This window comes from Phyllostomus discolor, chromosome 4, assembly GCF_004126475.2.
Source record: "Phyllostomus discolor isolate MPI-MPIP mPhyDis1 chromosome 4, mPhyDis1.pri.v3, whole genome shotgun sequence".
In the NCBI taxonomy this organism is placed as follows: Eukaryota; Metazoa; Chordata; class Mammalia; order Chiroptera; family Phyllostomidae; genus Phyllostomus; species Phyllostomus discolor.
Genome location: NC_040906.2, coordinates 107,275,731 through 107,303,653, shown reverse-complemented (window position 1 = coordinate 107,303,653; position 27,923 = coordinate 107,275,731). Strand labels below are relative to the sequence as shown.

The 27,923-nt window shown below is 44.6% G+C and overlaps 1 protein-coding gene across 1 annotated transcript in view; it reads left to right on the top strand.

Moving 5' to 3' along the window:
- NUDT3 (nudix hydrolase 3) overlaps positions 1-22,299 on the top strand; it is a 118,732-nt gene extending 96,433 nt beyond the window's left edge. Inside the window, exons 3-5 of the mRNA XM_028509296.2 lie at positions 12,879-12,923; positions 14,105-14,189; positions 17,563-22,299. Coding sequence (XP_028365097.1) covers positions 12,879-12,923; positions 14,105-14,189; positions 17,563-17,744 — 312 coding nt within the window. The 3' untranslated portion in view covers positions 17,745-22,299. The remainder of the gene's footprint in view (positions 1-12,878; positions 12,924-14,104; positions 14,190-17,562) is intronic.
- Positions 22,300-27,923: the final 5,624 nt, after the last annotated feature.

Sequence of the window (27,923 nt, the reverse complement as noted above, 5' to 3'; positions counted from 1 at the left end):
AAGGAGTGGCAGGGAGGGAGAGAGAGAAAAAAACATCGATCAGTTGCCTCCCCTGTGTGCCACACTGGGAATCAAACCTACAACCTTTTGATACATGGCACACTACTCCAACCAACCAAACCACCCGGTCAGGGCAAAAACTGTTTCTTCTTATCTTAATTGAACTACGCTAGAGAAAGATAACTACACGCCTCTTGTAAAGCTGGTATAATCTTGATCAGCAATGATCAAAATTTTCTGTGAAGTGCCCTGGCCAGTATGGCTCAGTGAACTGAGAGACTGAGTGCCGGCCTGCAAACCAAAAGGTTTTTGGTTCAGTTCCCAGTCAGGGCACATGCCTGGGTTGCAGACCAGGTCCCCAGATGGGAATGTGCAAGTTGATGTATCTCTCACACATCAAAGTTTCTCTTCCTCACTTTCCCTCCCTTCTCCTCTCTCTAAAAATAAATTAATTAAAATTTTAAAAACATTTTTAAAAAATCTTCTGTAAACAGGGCCAGATAACAGGCAAATACTAGCCAGTATTTTTTATATACATAGTATATAAAAAGTATTTTTTTATACATAGTAAGTATTTTTTTTATACATAGTTTTGTTTTTAGATTTTATTTATTTTTTAGAGAGGAAAGGGCAGCGGGGAGAGGGGGCGGGGAGAGAGAGAGAGACAGAGAGAGACATCGATGTGCGGTTGCTGGGGGGTCATGGCCTGCAACCCAGGCATGTGCCCTGACGGGGAATCTAACCTGCAACACTTCGGTTTGCAGCCCGTGCTCAATCCACTGAGCTACACCAGCCAGGGCGATAACAAATATTTTAGATTTTAGAGCTTCCAGCCAGGATGGAGGCATGGGTAGACACGCCTCACCTCCTCATGCAACCACAGAAAGAATTACAACTAAACGTCAAAACAAATAACACCCAGAACTGTCAGAAAATCAAACTGTATGGAAGTCCAACAACCAAGGATTTGAAATAGCTGTATGCATCCAGATGGGTAGGAGGGATGGAGACTTGGAGAGGTGAGGAGACACAGTGTGGTGTGGAGAGGCGTGATGCAGAGAGGCAACAGCAGCAACAGCTGAACGGTTGTTTCCACCTTGGGAGCATGCGATCCTAGCCCCAGGCCAGACTGCATAGCCCAGGGTTCCAGAGCCAGGAAGATAAATCCCCATAACTTCTAGCTGTAAAAACCAGTCGGGGTTAGGGCAGTGGAAGAAACTGCCAGATCTTCAGGAGATTCTCCTTTAAAGGGTCTCAAGGTCTTAGAATGTTCAAAAACCCACCCACTCTGGGATTCAGCACCACGGCAACAGCTGGAAGGGTGCCAGTTGCATACGAGGAGTGGGTGAAGTGACTGGAAGCAGGGCAAGTGCCAGGCAAACCTCCAGAAGCCAGGCAGTGGCGCTGTCCCCACACACAGTAACAAAGCAGTGAAGTGGGTTGCCTCATTCTGGTGATTATATAAGGCATTGCCCCACATAATTTACAGGTGCACTTTTCTACAGTAGGCCATGCTACTAAGACAGGGAGTCAAAGCAGTTCTACCTAATAACACAGAAACAAACACAAGGAGGCTGCCAAATTGAGGAGACAAAGAAATATGGCCCAAACAAAAGAACAGAACAAAACCCCAGAAAAAGAACTAAATGAAATGGAGATGCAGAGTTCAAAACATTGGTGATCAGGATGCTCAAAGAAGTCATTGAGTATGGCAATAACATAAAGGAAGAAATGAAGGTTAAACTAAGTGAGATAAAGAAAAATCTACAATCTAAGGCCAAGCCACGCTAAATGTGCCTGATCTCATTGTATCTGGGAAGAAAAATCTACAGGGAACTATCAGTGAAGGGAAGGAAGCCAGGATTCAAATAAACGATTTGGAACACAAGGAAGATACAAACATTCAGTCAGGACAGCAAGAAGAAACAAGAATTTTAAAAAACGAGGAGAGAATAAGAAGGCTCTGGGACATCTCTAAAAGGGCCAACTTGCGAATCATAGGGGTGCCAGAAGGAGAAGAGGAAGAGCAAGAAATTGGAAACTTATTAGAAAAAATAATGGAAGAAAATGTCCCTAATCTGGCAAAGCCATGTAGGTATTTAATGGACTATACCAGGCATACAAGTCCAGGAAGCAGACAGTCCCAAACAAGTTGGACCCACAGAAAACCACAGCATGCTGCATCATAATTAAAATGCCAGAGGTTAAAGATAAAGAAAGAATCTTAAAAGCAGCAAGAGAAAAACAGAGTTATCTACAAAGGAGTTCCCATAAGACTATCAACTGATTTCTCAAAACTTTGCAGGCAGGAAGGGCCTGGCAAAAGTTACTCAAAGTGATGAAAGGCAAGGACCCACAACCCAGATTACTCTATCCAGCAAAGCTACTATCATTTAGAATCAAAGGGCAGATAAAGTGCTTCCCAAATAAGGTAAAACTAAAGGAATTCATTATCACCAAGCCATTATGACATGAAGTGTTAAAAGGACTTATTTAAGAAAAGGAAGATCAAAACAATGAACATTAAAATGGCCACAAATTCACAACTGTCAACAACTGAATCTAGAACAACCAAACTAAGCAAACAAACAGAACAGGAACAGAATCATAGATACGGAGATCGGAGATCGTGGAGGGTTATCAGCTGGGATGGGGAGGGGGAGAATGGGGGAAAAGGTACAGGGGAATAAGAAACATAAACGGTAGGCACAGAATAGATGGGGGAAGGTTAAGAATAGTATAGGAAATGGAGAAGCCAGTGAATTTATATGTATGATCTATGGACTTGAACTAAGGGAGGGGTGGAATGCTGGAGGGAAGTGGGATACTGGACTGAGGGGGCAAAGGGGGAAGAATTGGCACAACTGTAATAGCATAATCAATAAAATATATACATAAAATATTTTAGACTTTAGAAGCCATAGTGTATATGTCACAAATATTCAGCTCTGCTGTTGCCATGTAAATGCACCCTTAGATAGTACTGTGAATGAATGAGCATGGCAGTGTTACAATAAAACTTTGTCTACAAAAACCAGTGACAAGACAGATTTGGCTCATGGGCCATAGTTTGCGAACCCCTGATCTTGATAATTAAGAATAGAAAAGAAGAATAAATTCTCACATACAAACATGAATGCAGAAATTTCAAGTAAAATAAGAGCAAATACAATCTAAAGCTTTCTTGAAGTATCATAAAACTGGATTATCCCAAGAGTACCAGGATAGTTCAGTCTTAGAAAATGTTTATGCAATTTACTTTACTAAGAAATTAAAATAGAAAAAAATACCTCAGTAAATGAAGAAAAATTACCTATTAAAATTCAGTACCCATATGCTGAAAAATAAAAGGAAATTTCCAAACTTGATAGGGTGTCTAGTAACACCTACACAAATATTATATTTTTGATTTCAAAGCATTCCCATAGCAGACAGGAAAAAGACAATTCTGCCTCCTATCATGCTGCCATTGAACTGGGGCCCTATCCACTGGAGTAAGACAAAAATAAAATAAATTATAAAGATTGAAAGGAAGATACAAAATTGTCATTATTTGCAAATGCTGTGACTATTAACTTAGAAAACCTAAGGAACACAACAGAAACTAATAGAACTAGTAAAAGCATTTAGAAGGGTTACAAGAAACAAGCAGTGTTTCCTTAAACCTGCAGTAATAAGTTAGAAAACATGTAACTTTAAAATACATATACCATTCACAATAACAACAAAACTAAACTGAAACTAAAGTGCCTTACTACATAGATTAATAAAGTGCACTATCTTTACAATAGAACTTTGTTGAAGGTATCAAAAAAACCCTGAGTAAATGGAGAGGTATAATCCATTCTTGGACGAGAAGACTAAATATTATAAAGATATGAGTTTTTCTCAAATTAACTGAAAAATTCAGTGATAAAAAAGAATAAATGTGTAAAAATGGCTTCAGAGCTTTTGAAAAACAACAGAAAAGGGGAATACCTTCCTAGGTATTAAAGCTTTATTAATTAAAGCCATGTTATATTAGTACATATATTAACAACTAGATTAGTAAAAAAATAATAACCATGGGTCATTCTGGAGTCTCTAGACCACTGGCTATTTGGGAATAGATTTCCAAATTTATTTTGGTGGACCATAGCATAAAACTGTCAAAGTATTATAAGAAATACAGGAGACTAACTTTATGACACTGGGATGGGAATATGTTTCTTTAAAAGATACTAAATACACAGAAGGAAAAGGTCAGTAAAATCAGCAGTGGCTTATCAAACATGTTTAGCAGAGGAAATCAAAAACAAAGATAAAGACAAGCACCAGATTAATAACAAGTATTTACCACAGAGGCATTAAGATCATTAAAATCATGAGCAATCAAATAGGAAAAATAGGTGAAGTGCATGTAATTCCCAGAAGAAAACTGAATGTTCATTAAACATAAGAAAAAGTACACAATTTTAGTATACAAATAATATAATTTTACATTCATTATAATGACCTGAAATAAAAAAAAAACTGACATCAAATATTAAAGAGGAACAACAGTGATGAAAACTTGTACACAGCCGACATACTTGGAGAATAGATCAGTTAGTGTTATATAACGAACTATCCTAAAACTCGGTGACTTAAAATATTAATTACTGATGTTTGCTCACAAGCCCATGAGTCAGCTTCTGTGTCAGCTGGACTACTCAGCTGTCTGCAGCCAGCTCTGGGTCAAGCAGGAAGCTCTGCTGATCTTAGGCCCTTGAACATTTGGGAAGTTAGCTGCCTAGAGGCTGCTTTGTACTATCCTCAGCTGAGACAGATCTTCCATCCTTTGGGAGACTAGCTCACAGGGAATTGGCAGAGTTCCAGAGAAAAAGTGGAAACTGTAAGGCCTCTTGAGGCCTAGGCTTGGATGTGGTACGCTCTCTTTCTGCATTCTGTTGGCCAGAGCAAAGCACAAGGCCAGCCTAGTACAGGAGTGGGTAAATAGATTCTGTTTCTTGATAGGAGGATCTGTAAAATTACATTTCAAAGGATGTGGATACAGGAAGAGGTAGTGAATTGCAGCCATTTCTGCAGTTGATCTGCTGCAGGGAGCAACTTAATATGTGGGGAAATTGGACATATTTTTACCCTGTGATCAGAAATTTGACTATTAGTAGAGATACTAAACTCCCACATGTGGTAGATAATAAGAACGTCTACAAGGGAGTTTTTGTGGTTTGGTCACATTTTTTAAAATAGTAACAGAACTAAATGTCTACCAATAAGTAAATGAATTAATGTGGTAAATTTTTAAAATAGATTACTGGCCAATTAAAATGAAATAATTAGAACTACATGTATCAGTATAGCTAAAACTCAGAGACATGGTATTTCTGGAAGGTGCAGAATGTATAATTTGTTTTAATTGAGTAGAGAAACGTGCAGAAAACACTATATACCATTAATAGTGGATATGTACCTAAGTTGTAAAGTATAAAAACATGCAAGACAGTGATAAACACCAAATTCATATGAGTAGTTACCTTTGGCAGGGGGAGAGGAGTGGTTTATTTCTTTGGGGGAAAAAAAGACACAAAATGATACATTACTATTTGACAAAGCTGGCTAGTGGTGACCTGAATATTTGTTATTTTATTTCTTTAAAAAATGTTTAAAGATTTTATTCATTTATTTTTAGAGAGAAGAGAAGGGAGGAGAGGGAGAGAAACTTCAGAATGTGAGAGAATGATCAGTCGGTTGCCTTTCACATGCCCCCAGCCAGGGACCTGGCCTGCAACCCAGGCTTGTGCCCTGACTGGGAATTGAACCAGCAACCCTTGGGTTTGTGGAACAATATCCTACTCACTGAGCAACACCATTCAGAGCTATCTTCTTTACTTCTTATCGTTCGAACTACTTCATTTAAAAAAACAAAACCCCTGGGGAGGGATTTTGCTGCACTTAAATGGAAAGTTATGTGCTTTGAAGACCATTGTTTTTGTTTGTGGGTTTCCTCATATAGATACTTGGACTGGGGTTGCTCCCCTGAGCTCATTTTGGGACTGGACTTACTGCTTTAATAAAGGAAACTTTTATACGAGCACTCCCTTGAATGTGCAGAATTTTTGTTTTGGGATAACCAGTCTTCTCACAGAGCTACCTTTTAAATCAAGAGAAGTAGCAAGAAGCTTTCCCATCCAAGTACCAAAATACCCAACTAAATGTGGCTTCAACAGCACCAGTTAATTTTCTCATGTAAGAAAATAGAGGTAGGTGATTATCTCATTTCTTCTTGGCAGTGTCAGGATTTGGTTTAGCCTCTTGTAGATCCTCTTGGCTTTCCCTTCATGATCACAAGATGACTGCAGCAGCTCCAAGTTTCAGGTCCCCACGTGAGAAGCAAGGAGGCATAGGGTTTCTTTTTGTGCAGTGCTTTTTATCATGGTGGGAAATCTTTTTCCCAGCAGCCCCCAGGAGATACCGCCTCAGGAGCCATTTATCCAGAACTGGGTCACACACCACACCCCTGTGCCCTCTCACCTGACAGAATCTGGATCTTCCCTGTAGCAAGGCTTTGGAAGAGGGAATGCCTGTGGGCTAGACAGCCATCAGTGTCTGCCAAAATCTCTACCTTAGAATGAAAAATTGGCTTCAGAAAGTGATGGCTCACTTTGTACCCATCCATAACAAACAGCAAAGCAAGGGTTCTTTGTGGTAGATCATTGTAGCAGTGGGCTCAAAGGCCCATCCACAAATGTGCCTCTGCCCAAGTCTCATGTACATACTGGAAGTGGGGGTTCCTACTAGAGGGAAGGTGGGGAAGTCTCCAATTGATCCAGCTCGTTGCAGATAAATACTTCCAATCTCAGTAAAATACTGTAAAGGAAAAAAGACATTAGAATTTTTTTTCTTTTTAAAAATAGGCAGTTGCTCAGATTATTTTTGTTAACTAGACCTAAAGTGCTAGAATACTGTGTAGTGTGATGTTCAAGGGAGCACCTACCTGCATATGGTTGGATAATAAAGGCCAATAAATAATTCACTTGAATTTCTCACTAGTAGCTAAGAAGGACTTTTAAATAAAGTCTCCTTCTCAGAATTAAGGGCTTTTGACGTACAAATTGAAATTATAACTGCTTTCAAATGATTTTGAGAAAAACAGGTTCATACCAGCACCCTGACTAGACTACCTTATATGCAGCCTGAGTCAAATCTTACCCCCAATGCCGGAGCAAAGTATCTGTCAGATGTGACCCTGCAAGGGTCATGTGAGAGGTAAAAATAACAGTCCAATTGCGTGTAGCAGCATTGGAGAGAGAGCTGAGAGGTGAAAGTTAGACTGTGGAAAACTATGAAAAAGTAAAAGGGTTATAGTGGACCCTGTATTGGAGGACCTTTGCCTTTAAGGAATCTGTGTCTTTTTCAGCACTATGACTTTATTTTTTTTAAAGGAGCAAGGAGGCTCCCAAATCAGTTCTTTTTTTAAAAAAATGATTTTATTTATTTATTTTTAGAGAGGGAAGGGAGGGAGAAAGAGAGAGAGAAACATCAATGTGCAGTTGCTGAGGGCCGTGGCCTGCAACCCAGGCATGTCCCTGACTGGGAATTGAACCTGTGATGCTTTGGTTCGCAGCCCTCACTCAATCCACTGAGCTATGCCAGCCAGGGCAGATTTTATTTTCTTTTTCAGAAAGAAGTTAAGGGAGGGAGAAAGCAAGGGAGAGAAGCATTAGTGTACAAGGGAAACATTGATCAGATGCCTTTCACATGCCCTCAGCCAGGGACCTGGCCCAGTACCATAGGCATCTGCCCTGACCAGGAATCGAACCAGCGACCTTTAAGTTCACAGGCCTGTACTCAAACCACTGAGCCATGCCAGCCAGGGCTAATATTCATAGTTTTGACCTTTTTCTTAAGTCCTTTTAACATTTCATATAATAATGGCTTGGTAATGATGAACTCCTTTAGTTTTACCTTGTCTGGGAAGCACTTTATCTGTCCTTCCATTCTAAATGATAGCCTTGCTGGGCAGAGTAATCTAGGTTATAGGTCCTTGCTTTTCATCACTTTGAATAGTTCTTGCCAATCCCTTCTTGTCTGCAAAGTTCCTTTGAGAAATTAGCTGACAGTTTTATGAGAATTCCTTTGTAGATAACTCTCTATTTTTCTCTTGCTGATTTTAAGATTCTCTCTTTAGAACCTAATCAACAAAACAAACAAGTGAGCAAAATAGAACCAGAGACATGAAAATAAAGAACAAACTGACAGGGACATGCCTGTAACAGGGGAAAGAAGGGGAAGAGTCAAGTCAAGGAACTTGTATAAAGGACCCGTGGGCAAAGACAAAATGGGGAGGATTGAATGTGGTTTGTTGGGGGTGGGTAGGGCAGGGAAGAATAATAGGGGGGAAATGGGGACAACTATAATTAAATAATTTTAAAAATAAACAAATAAAGATTCTCTCTTTATCTTTAAACTTTGGCATTTTCATTATGATGTGTCTTGGTGTGGGCCTCTTTGCGTCCATCTTGGTTGGGACTCTGTGCTTCCTGGACTTGTATGTCTACATCCTTCACCAAATTAAGGAAGTTTTCTTTTATTATTTTTTCAAATAGGTTTTCAGTGTCTTGCTTTTTCTCTTCTTCTGACACCCCTATGATTCGAATGTCGGTGTGCTTTAAGTTGTCCCAGAGACTGCTTACACTATCCTTGACTTTTTGGATTCTTTTCTTCTTACTGTACTAATTGAATACCTTTTTGTTTCTTATGTTCTAAAACATTAGTTTGGTTCTTGGCTTCTTCCACTCTACTGTTAATTCCCTGTAAATTGCCCTAATTTCACTTAGTGTCTTCATTTCTGAATAGATCATCTTTATGCTGTTAAAGAACCCACTGGGTTCTTTGAGCTTCCTTATAACTAGTGTTTTGAATTCTGCAACAGAAAGATTTCTTATCTCCATTTTGTCATTCTTTCATTTGGGCCATGTTTCTTTGTTGCCGCATTTTGGTGGCCTCCCTGTATCTGTGTGTATTAAGTAGAGCTGCTTTGGCTCCGTGTCTTCGTAGCATGGCCTAAGGTAGTAGCTGTCCTGTAGGGACCAGTGGCACAGCCTCCCTTCTCACCCAAACTGAGTACTCGGGGTGTTCCATCTGTGTGGGCTGAGTACTCCCTCCAAAAATGAGTCTTGATTGCTGTCAGCAGGTCAGTGTGAGACAGTCGATAGGACTAGCTGTGACCCCTGGCCAGCAACCACCTCCCTCCATGGCTTGTGGAGGTGATTGGGTGGTGATCCGATGTGGTCTGTGACTGCCTGCTGGCAGCAGGTGCTCTGGGGTTTCCTGGATGATGCAGGTCAAGGTCAGCCTCCACTTCTGTTCTGCCTGGGGTCCCTTGGCATAAGCTACAAAGCAATCTTCAGATGGCTGCTGCTAGTGCTAGTCCTGGGGCCACTCTGCAAGAGGTATGGGGGCTGGGCTCAGTTGTTGCTTGTTTGAGTGGATTTAGGAAGGTCTGAAGCCTGTACCTAGCCCAGCCCTTCATATGGAAAAGCCACTGTTACCAGCTTGGGTGGACCCATAATTTGAATGGGTCAGACTCTTAGTTAATCGTCAGGGCTGGGTGTACCATGTGAGTCAGGTTGATGGAGACTCACATGGTGCTGCTGCACTGTGGCTCTGTGTGGGGGAGGGCTCAGAAAAGGTACAGTGACTGCTGTCTACAGTTCTATCTGGGAAGAAGCTGTCCTCCAGCTCTTGCCTTGATGCCAGACACTTCAGATCCTCCCCTTATGCCACTGGTGCCCATCAAGATGCTGCCCCAGTGCAGGAGCCCAGGGGGGCGTGAGTCTGAGTATGTCCTTGTGCATGGGGTGGCAGGGGTGCTGCCAAGAGGAAACTCCCGTCTGAGAATCCCAAAGTTTCTCCCAACAACACAACCCCCACTGTTTTTACAGCCAGAAGGTATGGGGACGTATCTTCCTGGAACTGGAACCCTGGGCTGGGTGGCCTGATGTGAGACTGGGATTCCTGACTCCCTAGATATCCGTCCCTATTTTTATCCACCACACATGGATGGGGGACCAGCCCATTCCTCATCTCCACCCCTCCTGCCCACCTGGATGAAGGTGGTTTCTTTAATTCCTTCGTTGTCAGACTTCCATCTAGCTCAATTTTCTGATGGTTCTGAGTGATGTTTATTCTGTAGTTTAGCTGTAATTTGCTGTGGTTGTCCAAGGAGGTGAGCTGCATTTACCTATATGCCTTCCTCTTGCCCGGAAGTCTTGATTTTTTAAAAATAAATAAAAATTAATTAACTGCTACTAAAGACAGTAACTGCTATTAAAGAGAACTCTTTCTCCACTTTGCAGAAGAGAAGTGAATAATGGCCTACATGAGCCTGCCCTTAGGCCCACCCCAACCCTGACAGCTCCACTCCTAGGTCCTGTCGGTGCAGGCCTGTGGCAAGGGCACGAGTGACACAGCGGCGTGTGTTGGGCTGCCGGGAACAGAGGACAGAATTGGCTTCCCAGCGCAGGCTGGCCTGCCATCTCGTCCCACTCGTTCAGGCTGCTTCACTGGCTGGTTCATGAAGGAACAGTCCAGCTGGTCTTATCTGGCCATGGAGAGTGCAGTTTTTTCTAAAACTGTGGAAGAGCAATTTAAATGAGAAAAGATAGACATTTCCATTCAAGTAAACCAAAAGCCACATGGGGACAAGAATAGGTAGAAGAAGAATAAGAAAAGAAACGGGTGTGTTTGCAAGCGAAAGGACTAGAGTTCCTTGACAGATAATTAGCAAAAATTAATTTCAAGATATAGTTCACCCAGGAGTCTAGGCCTTTAAATCAGCCTATTCTATTTCTGTTATTAAATATCTCTTAACTTTTTGAGTACTTATTTTACATTTTTGCTTATTCTGTACAAATTTACTGACCACCTACTATTTTGTATTTAGAGAATATTTTTGCCTTAATTCTTAGTTTACTTTACAAGTAAGGCAGTAATAATAGAAAACAAGTTATAGCATTCCATTGCATTTCCAGGTTTCATCTTTCCCTCACCTTTGACTGCTTCTTAATTTTTTTTTTTTTTAATTTTAGAGAGGAAAGGGGCGGGGGGAGAGAGAACATCAATTTGTTGTTCCACTTATTTATGCACTCATTGGTTGATTCTTGTATGTGCCCTCATTGAACTCACAGCCTTGGTATGTCAGGACGACACTCCAACCAACCGAGCTACCTGGCCAGGGCAGCATAGTACACCTAGTATTCTCAGGTGTTCTCCCTCCAAGTTCTAACCAAGTCCGACCCTGCTTAGCTTCCCAGATCAGACGAGATCTGGGATGTTCAGGGCAATATGGCATTACACTGACCCCTTCTCCTAGCAGAGATAGATATAAAATATAAAATGCAAAAGCTAAAAAGACATAGCCTGGCTCAAAAGCAAGGTGGACACTACCTCCATACATCAGAAACAGAGCAGCACAGCAAAGCTACAGCCTGCCTGGACCCCTCACAGTGAGGGGAGCCCAGTGGCCCAGAGGCCCATGGAAAGGACACCATGAGCTGAGACTTTTAGAGAGATGTGGGCCCCGGTAGGAGAGGACACAGGTGCAGTGCACAATAAAGGATGGAGCCAAGCCACCCTCTGACTTCAGAGCTCTGTCTGCAGTATTTGCCCCATCACCTTGGAGGAGGAGTCTGAACTGTCACTTTAAGACCTGACTCTGGAGAGCTTGATAAATCTGCCTCACAAGGAAGCCCTTCACCATTTGGAACATGAATGTACTTCAGATTCAGTGAATTTTGTAGCATGGCCAGCCAACTTAAATATGTTCAGATGATCAAGAAGTAAATGAAGGAATAACTTATATTTTAAAAGAACAAAATACGGAAACGAAGGTATATGCATAATGGAAACAGATATGTAAAGAACAGGTAGAAATGAAAAATGTCAAATAAACAGACTAGAGATGGCATAACTCTAGCCTGGATACAATTTAAAAAGAAATTAGTAAATTGGAATAGACTGAAAAGTTCATTGATAATGCATCAGAAAGACACAAATCTAAGAAAAATTACCAAAGGGCCAGTGGGAGCTAAAGAGTATATACTCAGATGCTTAACCACTATATGAAATTGGCACTCTTCTGTCCCTCGCATTGTTCTGTACATCTCTGTCAATACCTGTCACTGGCGAGTAGCCAGGTTTATGTTTTTGTTGACTTAGTTTTACTGAGCTCTGTTCTGGGCATACTGTACAGAGACATCTAAGAACAAGTCAGGATACAGGTCTTGCTCTTATGGATCTTTTATTCTAGCCTGTTCATCACTACATCTCTGGTACCTACAAGTGTGATCTGGCTCAAGTCAGGCATTCAGTGTATATTTGTTGGATGAATGAGTAAATGAGTGAAGTAATTCATGGCCTTGATTTTCTGCTCTGTTTGGCCTGCTTTGCAGTGGGGAAAGAGCCTGGGAGGAGCCAAGGGGAATTCTCCCTCCGCAGTGTGCGCCCTGCTCTTCTCGGTGACACTCAGGAAACACTGGTGTGACCCCCTCCAAACTGTGTCCTCTTGTTCTTTTTATTTTTAAGTGAAGTTTTATTTTATTTTGTTTATTTATTTTTAGAGAGACAGGAAGGAAGGGAGAAAGAGAGGGAGAGAAACATCAGTGTGTGGTTGCCTCTTGAGTTCCCCCTACTGGGGACCTGGCTCTCAACTCAGGCACATGCCCTGACTGGGAATCAAACTGGTGACCTTTCTGTTTGCAAGGGGACACTCAGTCCACTGAGCCACACCAGCCAGGGCATGTCTTTTGGTTTTTCATTTCTATTTTACAAACTGCTCAGAAGATTCAGAATAAGACAAACTATCAGTATGTTAATTTTTGTCCCCTACTTTGCAGGCTGGAGTAAAAGGGACATTGGGAAGATTAGTTGGAATTTTTGAGGTAAGTCTGTTAAAACCTTTGCACATACGGTATCATATTTATAACCACATATATCTTTGTCTTAGTCCATGCAGATGCTGTAACAAAATTTCACATACTGGGTGGCTTATATATAATAGAAATTGGTTTTTCACAATTCTGAAGGCTGGAAATTCAAGATCAAGGCAGCAGCAGATTCAGCATCTGGTTGAGGACCTACTTCTGGGTTCATTGACCACTGTTTCTCCCTGTGTCCTCACATGGTAGAACAGAGAAGGCTGCTCTCTCTGTTGTAAGGACACTAATTTCATTCATAAGGGTCAGCCCTCATAAATTAATCACCCCCAAAGACCACCTCCTAATGCCAGCACATTGAGGGTTAGAATTTTAACATGAATTTGGGAGGGGCATAAATATTTATTCTGTTGCAGCCTTTGTCTCCTCCGAACAGCCAGAATATTATTTGTATTACTTATTCTATCCCTGCCTATCCTCCTTTCTTTCTCTAGGATGTAAGGAGAGGTAGATACTATATTTTGCCATGTAAAATGCACCCTTTTTTGCCCAAATTTTTGAGGGAAAAATAAGGATGCACATTATACATGGGTATAATAATCCCATGTATAATGTGCACAAAAACATGGGTGTTCATTTACACAGCAAAATGCAGTTAAGTGTAGAAAATACAGGAAAAAGAGAAACAAGGAAATCGAGCTAGGGTAGAGATTTGGAGGAAAGTGGAAGGAAGTGAGAAATCAGGGAATATAGGTGAGCCGGGTTGTAGGGGTAGAAGGATGTGGGAGATGATTGGCCAGCTGGCTTGCACTGATGAGACCTCGCCCATCCAGTCTCCTCTTGCTGGTGCCCAGCTAGTTAAATTTACTTGGTGCCTTTTTCTTGAGAGGTCAGGAACTTTCTGCTCACAACTTTTCCATGAAGTTGCACTTAAGGAAAGGAGAAGGAAAAAAGAGAGTAAAGCCTCGGCTCTAGGAACCTGGCCGAAGAGCTTACCCTCAAATGCAACTGTGGCATGTTTTCAGATAGGACATCTGACGCTATTTCATGTTTGACTGTAGGATGGTAAAAAGTAAAAGGAATCCTGTGTCTAAGCTCTCTGTACATATGTGTGAGAGTGCGCTTCATAAGTCATCTCAGCCCTGTAAGGAATAACTCTTCCTCTGTGCTCCTCTCTTTGCCCTCAGAACCAGGAGAGGAAGCACAGAACGTATGTCTACGTGCTCATTGTCACAGAGGTGCTGGAAGACTGGGAAGACTCGGTTAACATCGGTAAGTCACCCCAGGTGGCCTCCAAAGAGCTTGCTGCCGCACAGGTCATTACTCAGAACAGAAACAAGAGCCTGATGAGAAGAGAAGTCATAGGAGGGCAGGTTTAATAAAAGAAGCATGTCCATTTTTAAACTTGTGAAAGTTAGTATTTTGAGATGTTTAAAAGAGTGCTAAAGTTGGATACACAGTCAACAAATAGAAACATGGCCCATGAGAAATAGGAAATGTTTCTAAGAATCAGCTTGGATCCTCCTCCACTGTGCCAGACCCATGCTGGCCACAGGGCCCCGGGAGAGAGCAGTACCTGGGCTGTTCCCTTGCGATGCTTATTCTCATTGTCAGAGACAACCGTGGGTTTGGTGGCATGAGCCCCTCTGCAGGGTCGTTTCGTAGATCCAGAGTAGTGGGAGTGGTTTCCAGTGTCGCTCACGTTACCGGTCGGGTCACCTAGCTGTCTCATAAAGAGCCATTTTCTTTGATCGCTGAGATCATTGTTGGATATTTTCTTTTGAACTAAAAAACTGAAATGATTGAATGGTTGGTTCATGATTTAATCTTTTGCCCCTGAACAAAAATATTTTTTAGAAAAGTGTAACATTAATTTAATTTGTTCTAAATTGGTAAACAAATAAAACATTTGCCAAAACCTCTGCCTATATGCTTTGCCATCAGGGCCCTCACACTGCTGATTTGAGCATTTCATAGCCCTTCAGTTTTTAAGGCTTTTGTGTCTGGTAAGATGCAGTATGCTTGAGGCGGTTGGGGGGGTGGTGTTAAAAATAGGCTCCCTGACAGCTCGTGCCGGGGCCTCAATAGGAGGCAGAAATGAGTGTGGCGTGGCCCTGCCTCAGAGCACTCAGTCGGCCAGAGTCTCACACTTGGGATATGAATCTTTAAGGTACCGTCACTGTATAGCTTTTCACCTCTACTCCGACCTCTGACAGCCGACCCTGATGAAATAATCTAAGATACGGGGAATAAGGCCGTGAGCCTTCCTTCATATGACCCTTTTTCAGATGAAAAACTGGGTCTTAACTGTATAACTCAGCGAATTATAAGTGATTTAAGGTACTTTCATTTGATGGGAATGTTAGCTGTTAAACACATACTTATAAAAGTGCTTAGAAAATAGTTTTGGTGAATGAAAACAGGATACAGAAATATATATATATATATTTCTACCACACATTGCCACCACACAACACCACACATTGACATTTCTCTCCTCTCCTTCTTCCCCTCTTTCTAAAATAAATAAAGTCTTTTTTAATGTTATATATTTAATAACATAGAAGAATATATGTGTGTGTGTATATATATATATATATATATATGTATGTATACACACACACACACACTAGAGTTACATTGAAATCATAATTTGAAATGAAATAAAGAATTGCCAGTGATCAAGGAAAGGTGAGTGTGCTGGCTGGGGCCTGTGAGACCAGCACGCTGGCACACGCGCAGGGGTCAGAGTTGGTGTGGCGTCTTGGAGAGCAGTTCAACACTGTGTGTCATGAGCCCTTAGAGTTCAGACATTTTATTCTTATAATCTCAATTCTATGGATTTTTCCCTGAGAGGTTAAAAAAAAGAAGAACAAACAGATGAAGGTTTTTTAATTGTATTATTTATAATAATTAAAATCGTAGGATATTTATGTTCAGTGATAGGGAAATGGTTAAATGAATAACAGCACATCCATGCCAGATGTTATGATGTAATGCATAGCCATTAAATATTATATTTTTTTAGCCCTGGCTAATGTGGCTCAGTGGATTGAGTACCGGCCTAAAAACCAAAGGGTCCCTGGTTTGATTTCCAGTCAGGGCACATGCCTGGATTGTGGGCCAGGTCCCCAGTAGGGGGCGCACGAGAGGTAACCACACATTGACGTTCTCTCCTCTCCTTCTTCCCCTCTTTCTAAAATAAATAAAGTCTTTTTTAATGTTATATATTTAATAACATAGAAGAATGCTTAAGAAGCACTGTGAAGTAAAAAATAAACAATAATAATAATAATAGTAATAATAAAAAGCAAACTCTGAGCTCTGGCTGGCGTAGCTCAGTGGATGAGCGTGGGCTGCGAACCAAAGCATCGTAGGTTCGATTCCCAGTCAGGGTACATGCCTGGGTTGCAGGCCATGACCCCCAGCAACCACACATTGATGTTTCTCTCTCTCTCTCTCTCTCTCTTTCTCCCTCCCTTCTCTCTCTAAAAATAAATAAATAAAATCTTAAAAAAAAATAAAAAGCAAACTCTTAGAGCACATACCATGTTCCAGGTGTTGTTCAAGTACCGTATATATTAATATCCACAACAGACTCGTGAGATAGGGAACATTTACTATCTCTCTTACAGATGAGGAAAATAGGGCACAGAGAGATTCACTAACTTGCACAGCTCATTAGAGCCAGTGATGTGATTGGAGCTCAGCATTTTGGCATCAGCACCCATGTTCCCACCCATAACACTTTATCAGAGCCTTTCAGGATTTGGAGCACCTTAAAGCATGATCCAGTTACAGTTCATATCCACGGTCTTTCTGAAATATGAAAGAAGAGCAAATGCACCAAGGTATTGAGAGTGGTCATTTCTGGTTTATAAGATTATGGGTAATTATACTTTCCCCTGTTTTCCTAACTTTAAACAGTGATCTTTTATTATAAAAATAAATAAATAAAAGATTATAAAGCATGTATTAAGAGGAAAACCAAATAGGAGATAGATGACTGAATAAAGGAAGCGATAGGCCTCAGCCTGCAGAGGCTGAGCAGGACTGCTGAAGACAGAAGACAGGACAGTGTGGACATAGCCAGTTCAATGGCACATAACACATTTTATAAAAGAAAATAGACTGAAAAGTTAATAGTGATTGTGTGGAGATTTTTTCTTTTTTTAAGTAATATTTTCTATTATATAGCTGTATTACTCATATAAATTTTTTAAAGTAAGTAACTGATTATAAGCCAGCCATCCTGGTAAATTTAGAAGCTTGATGCTGGGAGGGGGCATGCTGGCTGGGCTTCGGTCTCCGGAGCAGGCCGAGGCAGGGCCGGGCGGGGCGCTGCAGGGAGCCGCCTGCTGCCGTCTGTCTGGAGGGCCGAGTCACACGTTCACTGTCAGCTCTTCAGTTTTCAGGTTTCTTACCTGATTTCTGCATTGGACGTTTGTACAGTATTTGAAGCATATAAAATGTGCTTGCTTTCAATCCTAAAAGAAAATAAATAAAACATTTATAATACATGTTTTGAAAATGTTGACAACCATTACTTTCATATTTCCTTCTACATTTTCTCAAAAGCTAGATGATTAGAAACCTTTTGTTGCTTCCCTGGTGTCCTTATTTATTTTTCTGTATGCCTCTACAGGAAGGAAGAGGGAGTGGTTTAAGATAGAAGATGCCATCAAAATGCTGCAGTACCACAAACCCGTGCAAGCGTCGTATTTTGAGACATTGAGGCAAGGCTACTCCGCCAACAACGGCACCCCAGTCGTGGCCACCACCTACTCGGTTTCTTCTGCTCACAGCTCCACGTCGGACATCAGATGACTGAAGACCTGGAAGAGGATGGAAATTGGAAACTAGACTGAAGTGCAGACCTGACCTCCCCTCTCACCCTTGCTCTTCTCACCCCTCCTCACGGGCCTCCTCTCTCAAATAAGGCATGATGGCAGCAGAGAAAGTGTTCATTGAAAGTGTTGCTGTTTGGTGTTAAATGATGGGGCTTTTCTTCTCTTTTATTGAGGGGTTGTAATTTGTAAGTACTCTCGTGCATGATCTGTCCCCGCCTGGGCACACTCCTACGTTCTCTACACAGAGGCAAACAGCCTCCCTCTACCTTGGATTCTGAAGTTTTCCTGTCTGTTTCGTTCTAGCCCTGGCCAGGCTTTTTTCTTTTATTTTTATTTTTTTTTAATTAAAAGATACCAATATGAGATGAAACCTTTTAAGAATTTGTTCTATAATGTGCTATTCAGTCCAGTAGGTTGGTTCCTTTCACTGCAGGATACACTTGGGTACATTTATCTACACATTATATACTGGGTATATAATATGTAAATAAATGACTTTTAGAAGAGGAATTGAACTGTTTAAATGTTTCAGGGGTTTGTTTGGTTTCTTAAATTCAAGGTGTTTCTGAAACGGAGAGCCTCCCAGTTCACGCTTTCCTTCTGACGCTCGTGGCTCGCCCAGCCCCCGTCCTTGCTCCTTCCCAGTCGGACTGCAGTCGCGTGGGAGAGGGCGCCACTGTCACGGCGTCCAGGACTCGTGGCCTCTCCTCTCGCAGCTGTGTTTCCATGCCAAGAAGGATCCAGGAAGAAACCTATTTTCTTTTTTATTACCAAGCCAGGAGCAAATGGCTTCAGCCCAGATCCGGAAAAACAATGATAGAAATTGAATTCTTCCCTACATGTCCACAGTAGGGATTGGAACTGGGTTCGGGAGTTACTTTAAAACAACCAGAGCATGGAGCACTGTCCCCGTCCTGCTGGTTTGGCATTTTTCCCATGACGCTCCTTACCACCGACAGAGGCTCTCTCCTTGTGCGTGCACGCCTCACGGCTTGCCCAACTGACACTGGCCTTGTGTGCGGGAGTGGCCACCTGCCCTCGGCAATGCAGCTTTGCAGTCCTGTCCCCATCGTGGGTAACCGTGTTAAGTTCCTGGAAAGTACACGGGAGGAAAATCCAAGTGTTCGCCTGTCTCTGTAATGTTGCAGCACCTGTAAGTGCGCCAGAGCATGCTCAGAGATACTGACTGTGCACCCCCTGGGGTGAGAAAGGCCTCCCTTCTCCAGAGAAGTGGTGCAGGGGGACACTTGTCTGTGCGCAGGGACAGCGCGGCGGTGCCTCGGCTCACTGTGGGCTGTCTCGCTGGGTGTTGGTGCGGGTCTCCTGCGGGCGTCATTCGCCACGTGTGTTGTTTAGTTGGGAAGTAAGGGTCTTCGAGTTGCTGGGGTGGGGCACTGATCAGTCCCTGGCTTGGGACAGGAGCTTGTCACTATCTTCTTCGTGGCTTCTCCTTTGTCAAAACAGCCAAGATGTGAAATTAGAATCGTAGTTCTCATTATTTAAAAATTCTAATGAATACTCACACTTTGAAAAGCTTTTGCTCTTCCCTCCCACTGATAGAGTGTGTATATCTGGTCGGTCTGTGTCATTTAGTTTCCAGCATTCTGGGGACCTCCGTCGGTGAGTGTAAATTCTGCTCTGCTCTCAGCTGCATCTTCTCTCCCAGTCTTCAACACAGAACCAGAGGCAGCGCCACCAGTTTCCTTAGGGCACCATCCTGCCTCTGGGAGAGGAATTCTGTCCCCCAGTCAGGGTCCCATTGGATAGAAACAGCACCATGGGGTTTGAGTCTAAATGCCAACTTGCTTCGCGTGTCCTACTTAAAAACACACGCACTGCTGCTGTTGTCTGATTCGCAGCATCTAATGTTTGCTCAGATACGTACAGGGGGAAATAAAATAAGACCAGCTGGGCACTGAGTGGAATCCCAAAAGCACGTTCTCCCAAATGCATTCTCCCGCTTTGATGCGGATTGAAGGTGCTTCGCAGGGAAACAGTCAGTGCTCCGGGCGAGGATGCATCTTCTGCCCGTCTGCAGGTGTCTGCACTGGCTGGTGTGACAGCATACGAGCCTGCCAAGTCCAGTTTGGACTGTTGTTGGTGTCTTTGGGTCAGGAAAGGGAACAGTGCCAAGAAGTATTTTTCCCTAACATGAATGGGTCCTGTCAACTCAGTTAACTGGACAGGTTTTGCTGGTGCGTTCCTGACCGGCCGCAGGAGGCTCTGTCCGCCGGCACAGGCTTCTGTGGCACCGGGATTCTGAGGAACGGGGTCCATGTTCTCCCCTCCTGGCACCTTCAACACCAGCGCTGCCTTCACTGCTGTGTAGCCGCCGCCCTTCTGTGTTTCCAGCTAACTTTATGTCTCCCCAGAGAAAGGAGAAACAGAAGAAAACACAAAAATCACCCTACTTGCAAAGTAATTTCATTGACACCGATTTGCCATTAGCTTTACAAGGACTCGCCTTGTTCAGCTTGACAGAAACAGGTTTCCATGTTCAGGGCAGGTATCAAGTCTCTTTCTCACAGTGAATTTGCATCTTTTAGATTCTGGCTATTACTGGAGTATCCATCAGAGTCTACCATCCTCGGGACAGAGAAAGACAGCAGTGGGTTTTTTTAGTTAAAATGTGTTTTTAGTTTATAAGTTGTAGCCACTGGGGAAACATAAGTGAGGTCACGCCATCTTTTTGGAACAGGACTTTCGGGGGGTGGGGGGCAGGGGAGGGGGGAGGGGGGAGGGTCAAGCACTGCCCTCAGGTTTGCAGCCTTCCCAAACAGTGCAGCCCATGAAAGAGGAGTCTTGGTTTTTCTCATAGCAAACGGAACAGAATGGGCATGTTAAGAATTGACTGTGCTTTGTTTTGACAAGTGTTTGCTGCCCTGTCGGCCCTGCATGGAGGCGGCTCCCTCACGGCTCAGTCTGAGCTGAGGCCATCTGGAGGGATCAAAGGGTGAAGGGTTGTCACCTCCTCTGAGGCTATGGCTGGACTTCCGATCCACCCTCTGCATCGTGTGGCGCGGCGCCGTGGCAAGTGCAGCAGTTAGGGCCTCCTGGCAGCCTCTGGGGAGAGGGGTGACTGCCCTCTGAGAGTGTTTTGCAGCACTTTTGTAAGTGTGTTGCTGCATCGTCAAGTTCCTTTGTGGCAAAAAAATATTTTCTGTTTTGATGTTAGGAGTCAGCACATGTGACTCCTCCTAGACTTGCTTAGAAGAAAAAAGTTTGCTTTTAGAAGAAAAAAGTTCTGCACAGGACTGTTTTCCTTGCTCTTCTCCTTTCTCTTTTCCACACACAGTGCTCATGGAGGCTCCTGCGCCTCTTTAACCGGAGGATTGCTCGGTCTTCTGTGGGACCCTGGTGTGCGTTTCACACACCGTGCTTTTCATAGTTACCATTTCCACTTAGTGCTGTATTAACACCTTCGTTGGTGTCCCTGCCTGACTTTTTTAAAAAAACAGCCTGAGCCACATTTTTTTTTTAGTTTACAGAAAGGACTTAATAGTCACAATGATTTTTGCCGCAGCTGTAATCTTTAATAGTTCTGAAGTGTTCTGTAAGCCTGTGCTAGTTGAGAGTAAGTTTGAATTAAAAGAAATACCTGGAGAAGTTATGATAGTGGGGTGAATTTTTGCTTGAAGAGAGTTGAGGGTTAGCTGTAATTGACAATATAGCTTCATCCTGGTCCCATCTGCATTTCAGAAAATAACCCACATTTTTACAAAAAGAGAGAGAGAGAGATGTGCAGGACAGCTAAGTCGGCAGCTCCAGAGTGAGGAGATTATTCGGTAGTGATTGAACAGTGCAAGTGCTTTTCTGGTTCTTACTCCTGAAGATAAGAGGTCAGATCCAAGGCTGTGCAGGCCACACGCCCCGTGGAGGCAGCAGGCATGTCTTGGGAGCCCTGCCAGGGTGGGACCTCCCTCCAGGGCTGGGAGAGGCTGCTGCTGTGCAGCTCTCCTGCTGGTGGCCTTCCTCTCTGCACCGGGGCTTCCCCTCGCTCGGAGCAGGGGGAAGCATCCTGGCATCTGCCTTGCTGGAGAGCCATGCGGCACGGACCTCTCAGCCTCAGGAAGAGCTGTGTTCTCCACACCCGTTAGATGTCGCCTAGAACAGTGAGACGTTGGAGATTGTCAGGTAGATTTTAAATTGGGGAACACTGGCTGCAGTCCATGGAAGACGCTGCCGTTCGTGCATCGGGCTGACTCAGGTCACTGCGGATCCCGGGGACCGGGGATTTCAGGGACACTTCCTTCCACTCCTGCTGCGTTCACGTTTTAACCGTGTTCTGGCATTAGCTGACAGCCTTCCAGGGATGTGAGAGGCCTAGTCAGGGCGTCTGGGAAAATGATACCTCTTACCTTTAGATTAATCAGATATCTCACTGACCTCCAAGTCCCCTTAAATATTAATAAAAGAGAAGGAAAGAATCCCATTTGGTGTTGATTTGGACAAGCTCCTGGAGCTGAGGCTAGTCCCATGATTTTGTGTATCTCTGCAATGTGAAGTTTTCTAAATAAAAAGGAGTGTCTCTTTCTTAAAGCTTTGTTCATCATAATGATTTGGTGAGCTTGAGCTTGTCTTAGAAAGTGAGACTGTCTGCAGCCAGGGAGCTCACGGGGAAAGCAGTTAGCTCAGAGCCCAGCACCCCGGGAGGGCCTCCGAAGAAGAAGGTGAGACTGCTGTGTGAGAGGCAGAGGGCCACCGCCTGCTCCTCCATCCGTGCGTTGTTTAGTTCATCACTCTGGGTGTCCTTTGGCCTACATTCCCAGTTCTAGGAACTGGGACCTCCAAAACTCCAAAGGAGGCATTTAAAACCCTAGAGATTGGCTTTAAAAGGTACAGAAACTGCAGCCTTGTCATTCTCCAGCTGTATCACCCCTGTTGCAGCCAGTCCAGGCGTGAGGATTTTATTAATCATTGAGCTGAGGAACAGAAATCCTGGTGCTGATACAATTACCTACTAAACTGCTTACCCGCTGTGGTCATTGTCTGTGGGGTGTGCCTTCCAGAGAACATCTTGCCAGTACAATAAACTCACTCTTCTGGGAATGAGGTCCCATTTAGATCAAAATCGTAACTCTTTGGAACTCCCTGGGAAAAAAGCAAGATGCCTCAATCTGAGGGCTGGGCCTCGAGGCTGTGCTGCCCCTGTGTCGTGCGGCCTGCAGTGGCTTACCTGCAGGGAAATCGTTTTTTCCAATGAGATTGCCTGGAAACCCTGCAGAAGTAGTGCTGATAGGAGCCTGTCTTTCTGAGCACTTTTGAGCTGAGTTGACATGTTCACCTAAAGCTGTATGGAACAGATCCCTGTAGCCTGTGTCTTACCCTGTTGAGGAAAAGCTTTTCAGGCTCACCGATAAAATGAGCAGAAAAGACCTCTGGTTTTAGTTACGTGATTCCTGCAGCATAACAGATATGACTGTGCCAAGGAAGGTCGGGGCTCATTGTGGAGACGCCCGGGAACCAGGAGGGTGGGTCTGCCCCACAGAGACCCTCCACCCCAGGCGTATCTGAAGTTAAGTCCTGCCGAGCTTCCAGACCCTGAAGGGACAGGAGACTTCGAGAGCCGAGCGGGCCTCGGGTGTACCTCCCGAGAACAGGAGGGAGTTCCAAAGGAAACAGCAGGCGTCTAAGCTGCAGCACACAGGCATAGCCCTGCCCTTCTCCCTTCCCAGGAGGCTGTGAGCGTTTCTGCCCAGAACCCCACCGGGGCTCCACTCCAAAATCCTATCAGCTTCAGGTGTTTATTTTTAGCCCGAGAACCTCACCCTTTCCCTTCCACCCATGGATGGACATCAGGAGTGTGTTGCTCAGGGCACAGTGCATGAGTGAGTCCAGGGCCCAGTGGCATAGTGTTGCATTTAGTAGTTAAACAGTTAACTCTGTTGTAAAAGAAATATAGAATATGTAGCTCGGTTTTGTAAATGTCAGGTCTGTGTTTATTATTTCAGGGTTTGAAAACTTTTCAAACTGGTTTCTAATCAAAGGGTTGGTGGTTAAGTAAAATTTCAGTCAGCAGTACATCTATCTTAAGAAAGATAGCCACCAGTTTGCCATGTTTTAGGGGAGCTAGGAGCATTCAAGGATGCCGGGAGCCGTTGTAAAGCGAGTGTCTCTCGCCTGCCCAGATGCATTCTGCTGCAGAGAGGAGGTGGAAGCCCATTAGTAGCATCACCGCGTGTGCTCTTGCCAGCCCAGCTTTATCTCAGGGACTGGTCTCCCATCCCACCCACCGGACTTGGTAGGGGAAGGGCTCCGAGGAGCAGGCGAGCCCTGCCCTGTTGGCTCAGCTGCAGAGTGTGGTCTTCAGACAGCACAAGGCTTATTGAAGGTGTTTCCTCCCTGCAGTCACCTCACTCACCATCAGCATCAGAAAGGTTAAACTCCCTGGGACCATTCCGGTTCTAAAACAGACTAACTAGACATGCTTCCTCCCCCGGGCAAGCGTGTCGCCCAGATGGAGTCTCCCTTTGGCCAAGTTCAACAGGTATTTCCAGGGATCCCTTTGGATTCAAGCAGAGTAGCCAAGATGTACTCTGAGTTTCGCTTTCTCCAAAGGACAGAAGTCTTTGTCCCTTCCCTCTAGTGCTCATCCATTTTAGCACAGGCTTAAATGGCCAAGTCTAGTAATGTCTCCAGAAGTGAGAGAACCAGGGGCCTGTGCACCCAGAGACCAGTCCCTTGGGGGTCATACAGGCTCAGTCTAGACTGTTCTGATGCCACCAGAGCCCCACTGCTGTCCCCTTCCTTCAGGACCACTCAGAAAAGCAAGCAGCCTCCCCATCGTGAGGTCACCTAGCCCCTCGACCGTTCTACAGAGCGAGTGTACGGATCGCCGGTTCACGCGGTGTCCATGTTCCTGGAAAGGGTAGAAAGTGGAGCCGCCAGCAGGCTGAGCACTCACATGGTTGCAGTGATCGGCAGAAATAACCCTGAATGGGCTAAACAGCTGGGGAACCCAAGGAACGGCACCCGTATAGGAGACGGAGTTGGTCATGGTCCTTAGCCTCTTGGTGCCCAGTGCTGCGCTATGAAACGGTTTGGCATCTCACTTGCCATACCCCAATCCCAGTGCACCCTGGGACTTGTTCCAACCCATGGGTATATGGCCTTGTTTGCCATTTCCTCTGTTTCCAGTTCTCCTCAGTTTTGCATGGAAAACCAGACTTTCCTTCCTGCCCACTTGGGCTCCCTGCCCAGACCCGGCCGCTTCACAGGACTCCGAAGGAAGACCTCCACTGTGCACTAGGAGCTGAGGGGAGTGGAATTTGGTCCAGAGGAAGTGGAAGGAAACTGAGTCTTCCTGTTTCCTTTTCTCAAGGAAGGTGTTCTCAGGCCTCCTTCACACCTCTTTCCCATGAGAACAGATGGCTTGCAGAGGAGGGCTGAGAAGAAAGGGGACCTGGGTCCAGCCCCCAGGTCTGAGTGCAAGACAAGTGCAGTGTGCACTTCCCCTTTTCAGCAACAGGCCAGCCCATGTAGCACTCCCTGCTCTACTCCAGTGTCTGCTTATGTGGTGCCAGCAACAGAGGGCACACAGACCCTCACCAAGAGAGCTTTGGTAGCACCTCTAAAAGTCCACCACCCCACATCCCACATCCCACGCCTTTTTGTACAAATGCTTAAACCTGTGCCTGTGCTATTCCTTCGTGTTCATCAGTTTCCTTCTATTTGAGCTGCGTGGGAGGGAAGGGCATCAGAACTGTAGGATGTAATCTTGTGCCAACCAATAAAAACCAGTATTTCACACACATCCCTGCTTAGTGTCTGGTCTCTTCTTTCCAGAGGTTTTCCTTGAGTCCTTGATTTTACTCCCACTCGGCTGGGTTTGGGAAGTTGCCCCAGAGGTCATCTGCCGGCCTCACGATTTGCTGTTCAGGGAATTCAGTGAGGGATAGATTGGAGACCCCAGGGGCAGACCAGCATTGCCTTTGCCATGGGGACAGAAGTGAACCGCATCTGAGATAACAAGGGGGCACAGCCAGAAGTGGCTTCCCCACGGGGAAGCAGGAGTTGGGCCTGGGGTGGTGCTTTGAAGATTGCAGTGGCAGGACCTTCCGCAGAGGAGAGGCAGGGCGTCCTCAGTGTGACGGCAGCGTTAAGTGGGCTGGGGCCCCTCAGTCCAAAGACATGAAGCACGTGTGAGCTGTACTGAGAAATGGAGCACAATGAGACCGAATCACAGGGGACCACGGAAGCCAGGCCAAGGAGTCTGGCTCCGTACAGTGAAGCCTTTTTTAAATTTGATCAACTGATTTTTTTTTAGGAGAGAGAAAGGAAGGGGGAGAGACAGAAACATTTATTTGTTGTTCCACTTATTTATGCATTCATTGATTGATTCGTTTCATGTGCCCCAAGTGTGGATGGAACCCGAAAACACTGTATGAGGACAGTGCCCTAACCAACCTGGCCACCTGGCCAGGGCCCGGCGAAGCTTTCTGAGGCAGTCTTGGACTATCAGCCATGTCTGAGGAGGACGCAGCTGGAGAGGCTGGAGAGGCTGGAGAGGAGCCGCCTGGAAGCTTTGATGGCCGTGCAGGGAGCGGTGTGGACCAGCAATGAAGAGAGGGCAGCAGAAGCAAGAGCAAGCAGCCTGTCCCGTCAGATAAACATCCATCCACGGAGGCAGGCTGGCCTCTCTGGGACTCCTGTGGCATGGCCGTTCTGTGAGCCCACAAACCTGATGTGGTCCACGTGTTCAGAGGTCACTGTTAGGGTGACAATCACATGAACATAATTTTTGAAGACTGGGATATGAGAATTTGTGTGCCTGGATGACACCTGGCCCGTTTATGTGATGGTAAACTGTCAAACCAAGTTACCTGGTTAGTGCCCCGGCTGTGAGTGTGGGTGGCCAGACACAGGAAGTTGATCACTAAACAGTAACAGCCTGATGACTTCATTCCCCCACCGGGGAAATTCCCTAGCAGCTGGTCAGGGTACTCTTTCTCCATAAAATTCTGATTCTGTAGGCCTCCTTTGTCCACCCTATGATGATCTTTCCTCCTTCCTCTATCAAAGGGTTCTTTCTTTGGCCAGATTTAGTGTGCATAATGGGACTAGGAGCTTATGAATGCTGATGCAAGTGATACACTCGGGAAACCACCAAACGGCCACCTCTACTTGGGGTCTGGGGTTCCAGAAACTCTCCATTCGCCTGTGTCAGCCCATGGTGGACCACTCTACAGGTGGCCCTCACATTTACTGCATTCACAGAGGGTGGATGCAAACTGGGATTACCTTGCTGCAGTCCAGTCTCCTAGGAGCCTGCGGGACTTGGGGCTAGAGGGGGAAGTCTAAAGAGGCTCCAAAACTTTCAGTGTGGGTGAGCAAAGAAAGTTAGCCCGAAGAACACCAGCTCGGCCCTGACACTGCTGGGACCAGGACCAGGCTGCCGCACACACACCGCACTTCCTGTGCCCTTCGGTACCCCAGACCGCAGCTCTGATCATCTGAGCCAGATCGAGTCGGCAGTGTTCCTGCCCATCCCCGGGTCAGGTGGGCTCCTGTGCTCCCCAGAGACCTGATAATCATGCCCAAGAACGCCTGGCATTTATTTTTTAAATATATTTTATTGATTATGCTATCACAGTTGTCCCATTTCCCCTCCCCCCCTTTAGTCTCCTCTGCCCTGCACATCCCCTCCCACCTGCATTCCCCCCTTTAGTTCATGTCCATGGGTCGTGCATACAAGTTCTTTGGCTTCTACATTTCCTATACTACTCTTAACTTCCCCTATTTTCTACCTACCATCTATGCTACTTATTCCCTGTACCATTTCCCCCATTCTCCCCTCTCCCCGCTGATAACCCTCCATGTGATCTCCATTTCTGTGGTTCTGTTCCTGTTCCAGTTGTTTGCTTTGTTTTCATTTTTGTTTTTGTTTTTAGGTTGGGTTGTTGATAGTTGTGAGTTTGTTGTCATTTTACTGTTCATATTTTTTATCTTCTTTTTCTTAGATAAATCCCTTTAACATTTCATATAACAAGGGCTTGGTGATGATGAACTCCTTTAACTTGACTTTATCTGGGAAGCATTTTATCTGCCCTCTCATTCTAAATGATAGATTTGCTGGATAGGGTAATCTTGGATGTAGGTCCTTGCCTTTCATGACTTGGAATACTTCAGAAAGCCTGGTGTTTAAACCATGGGCCTG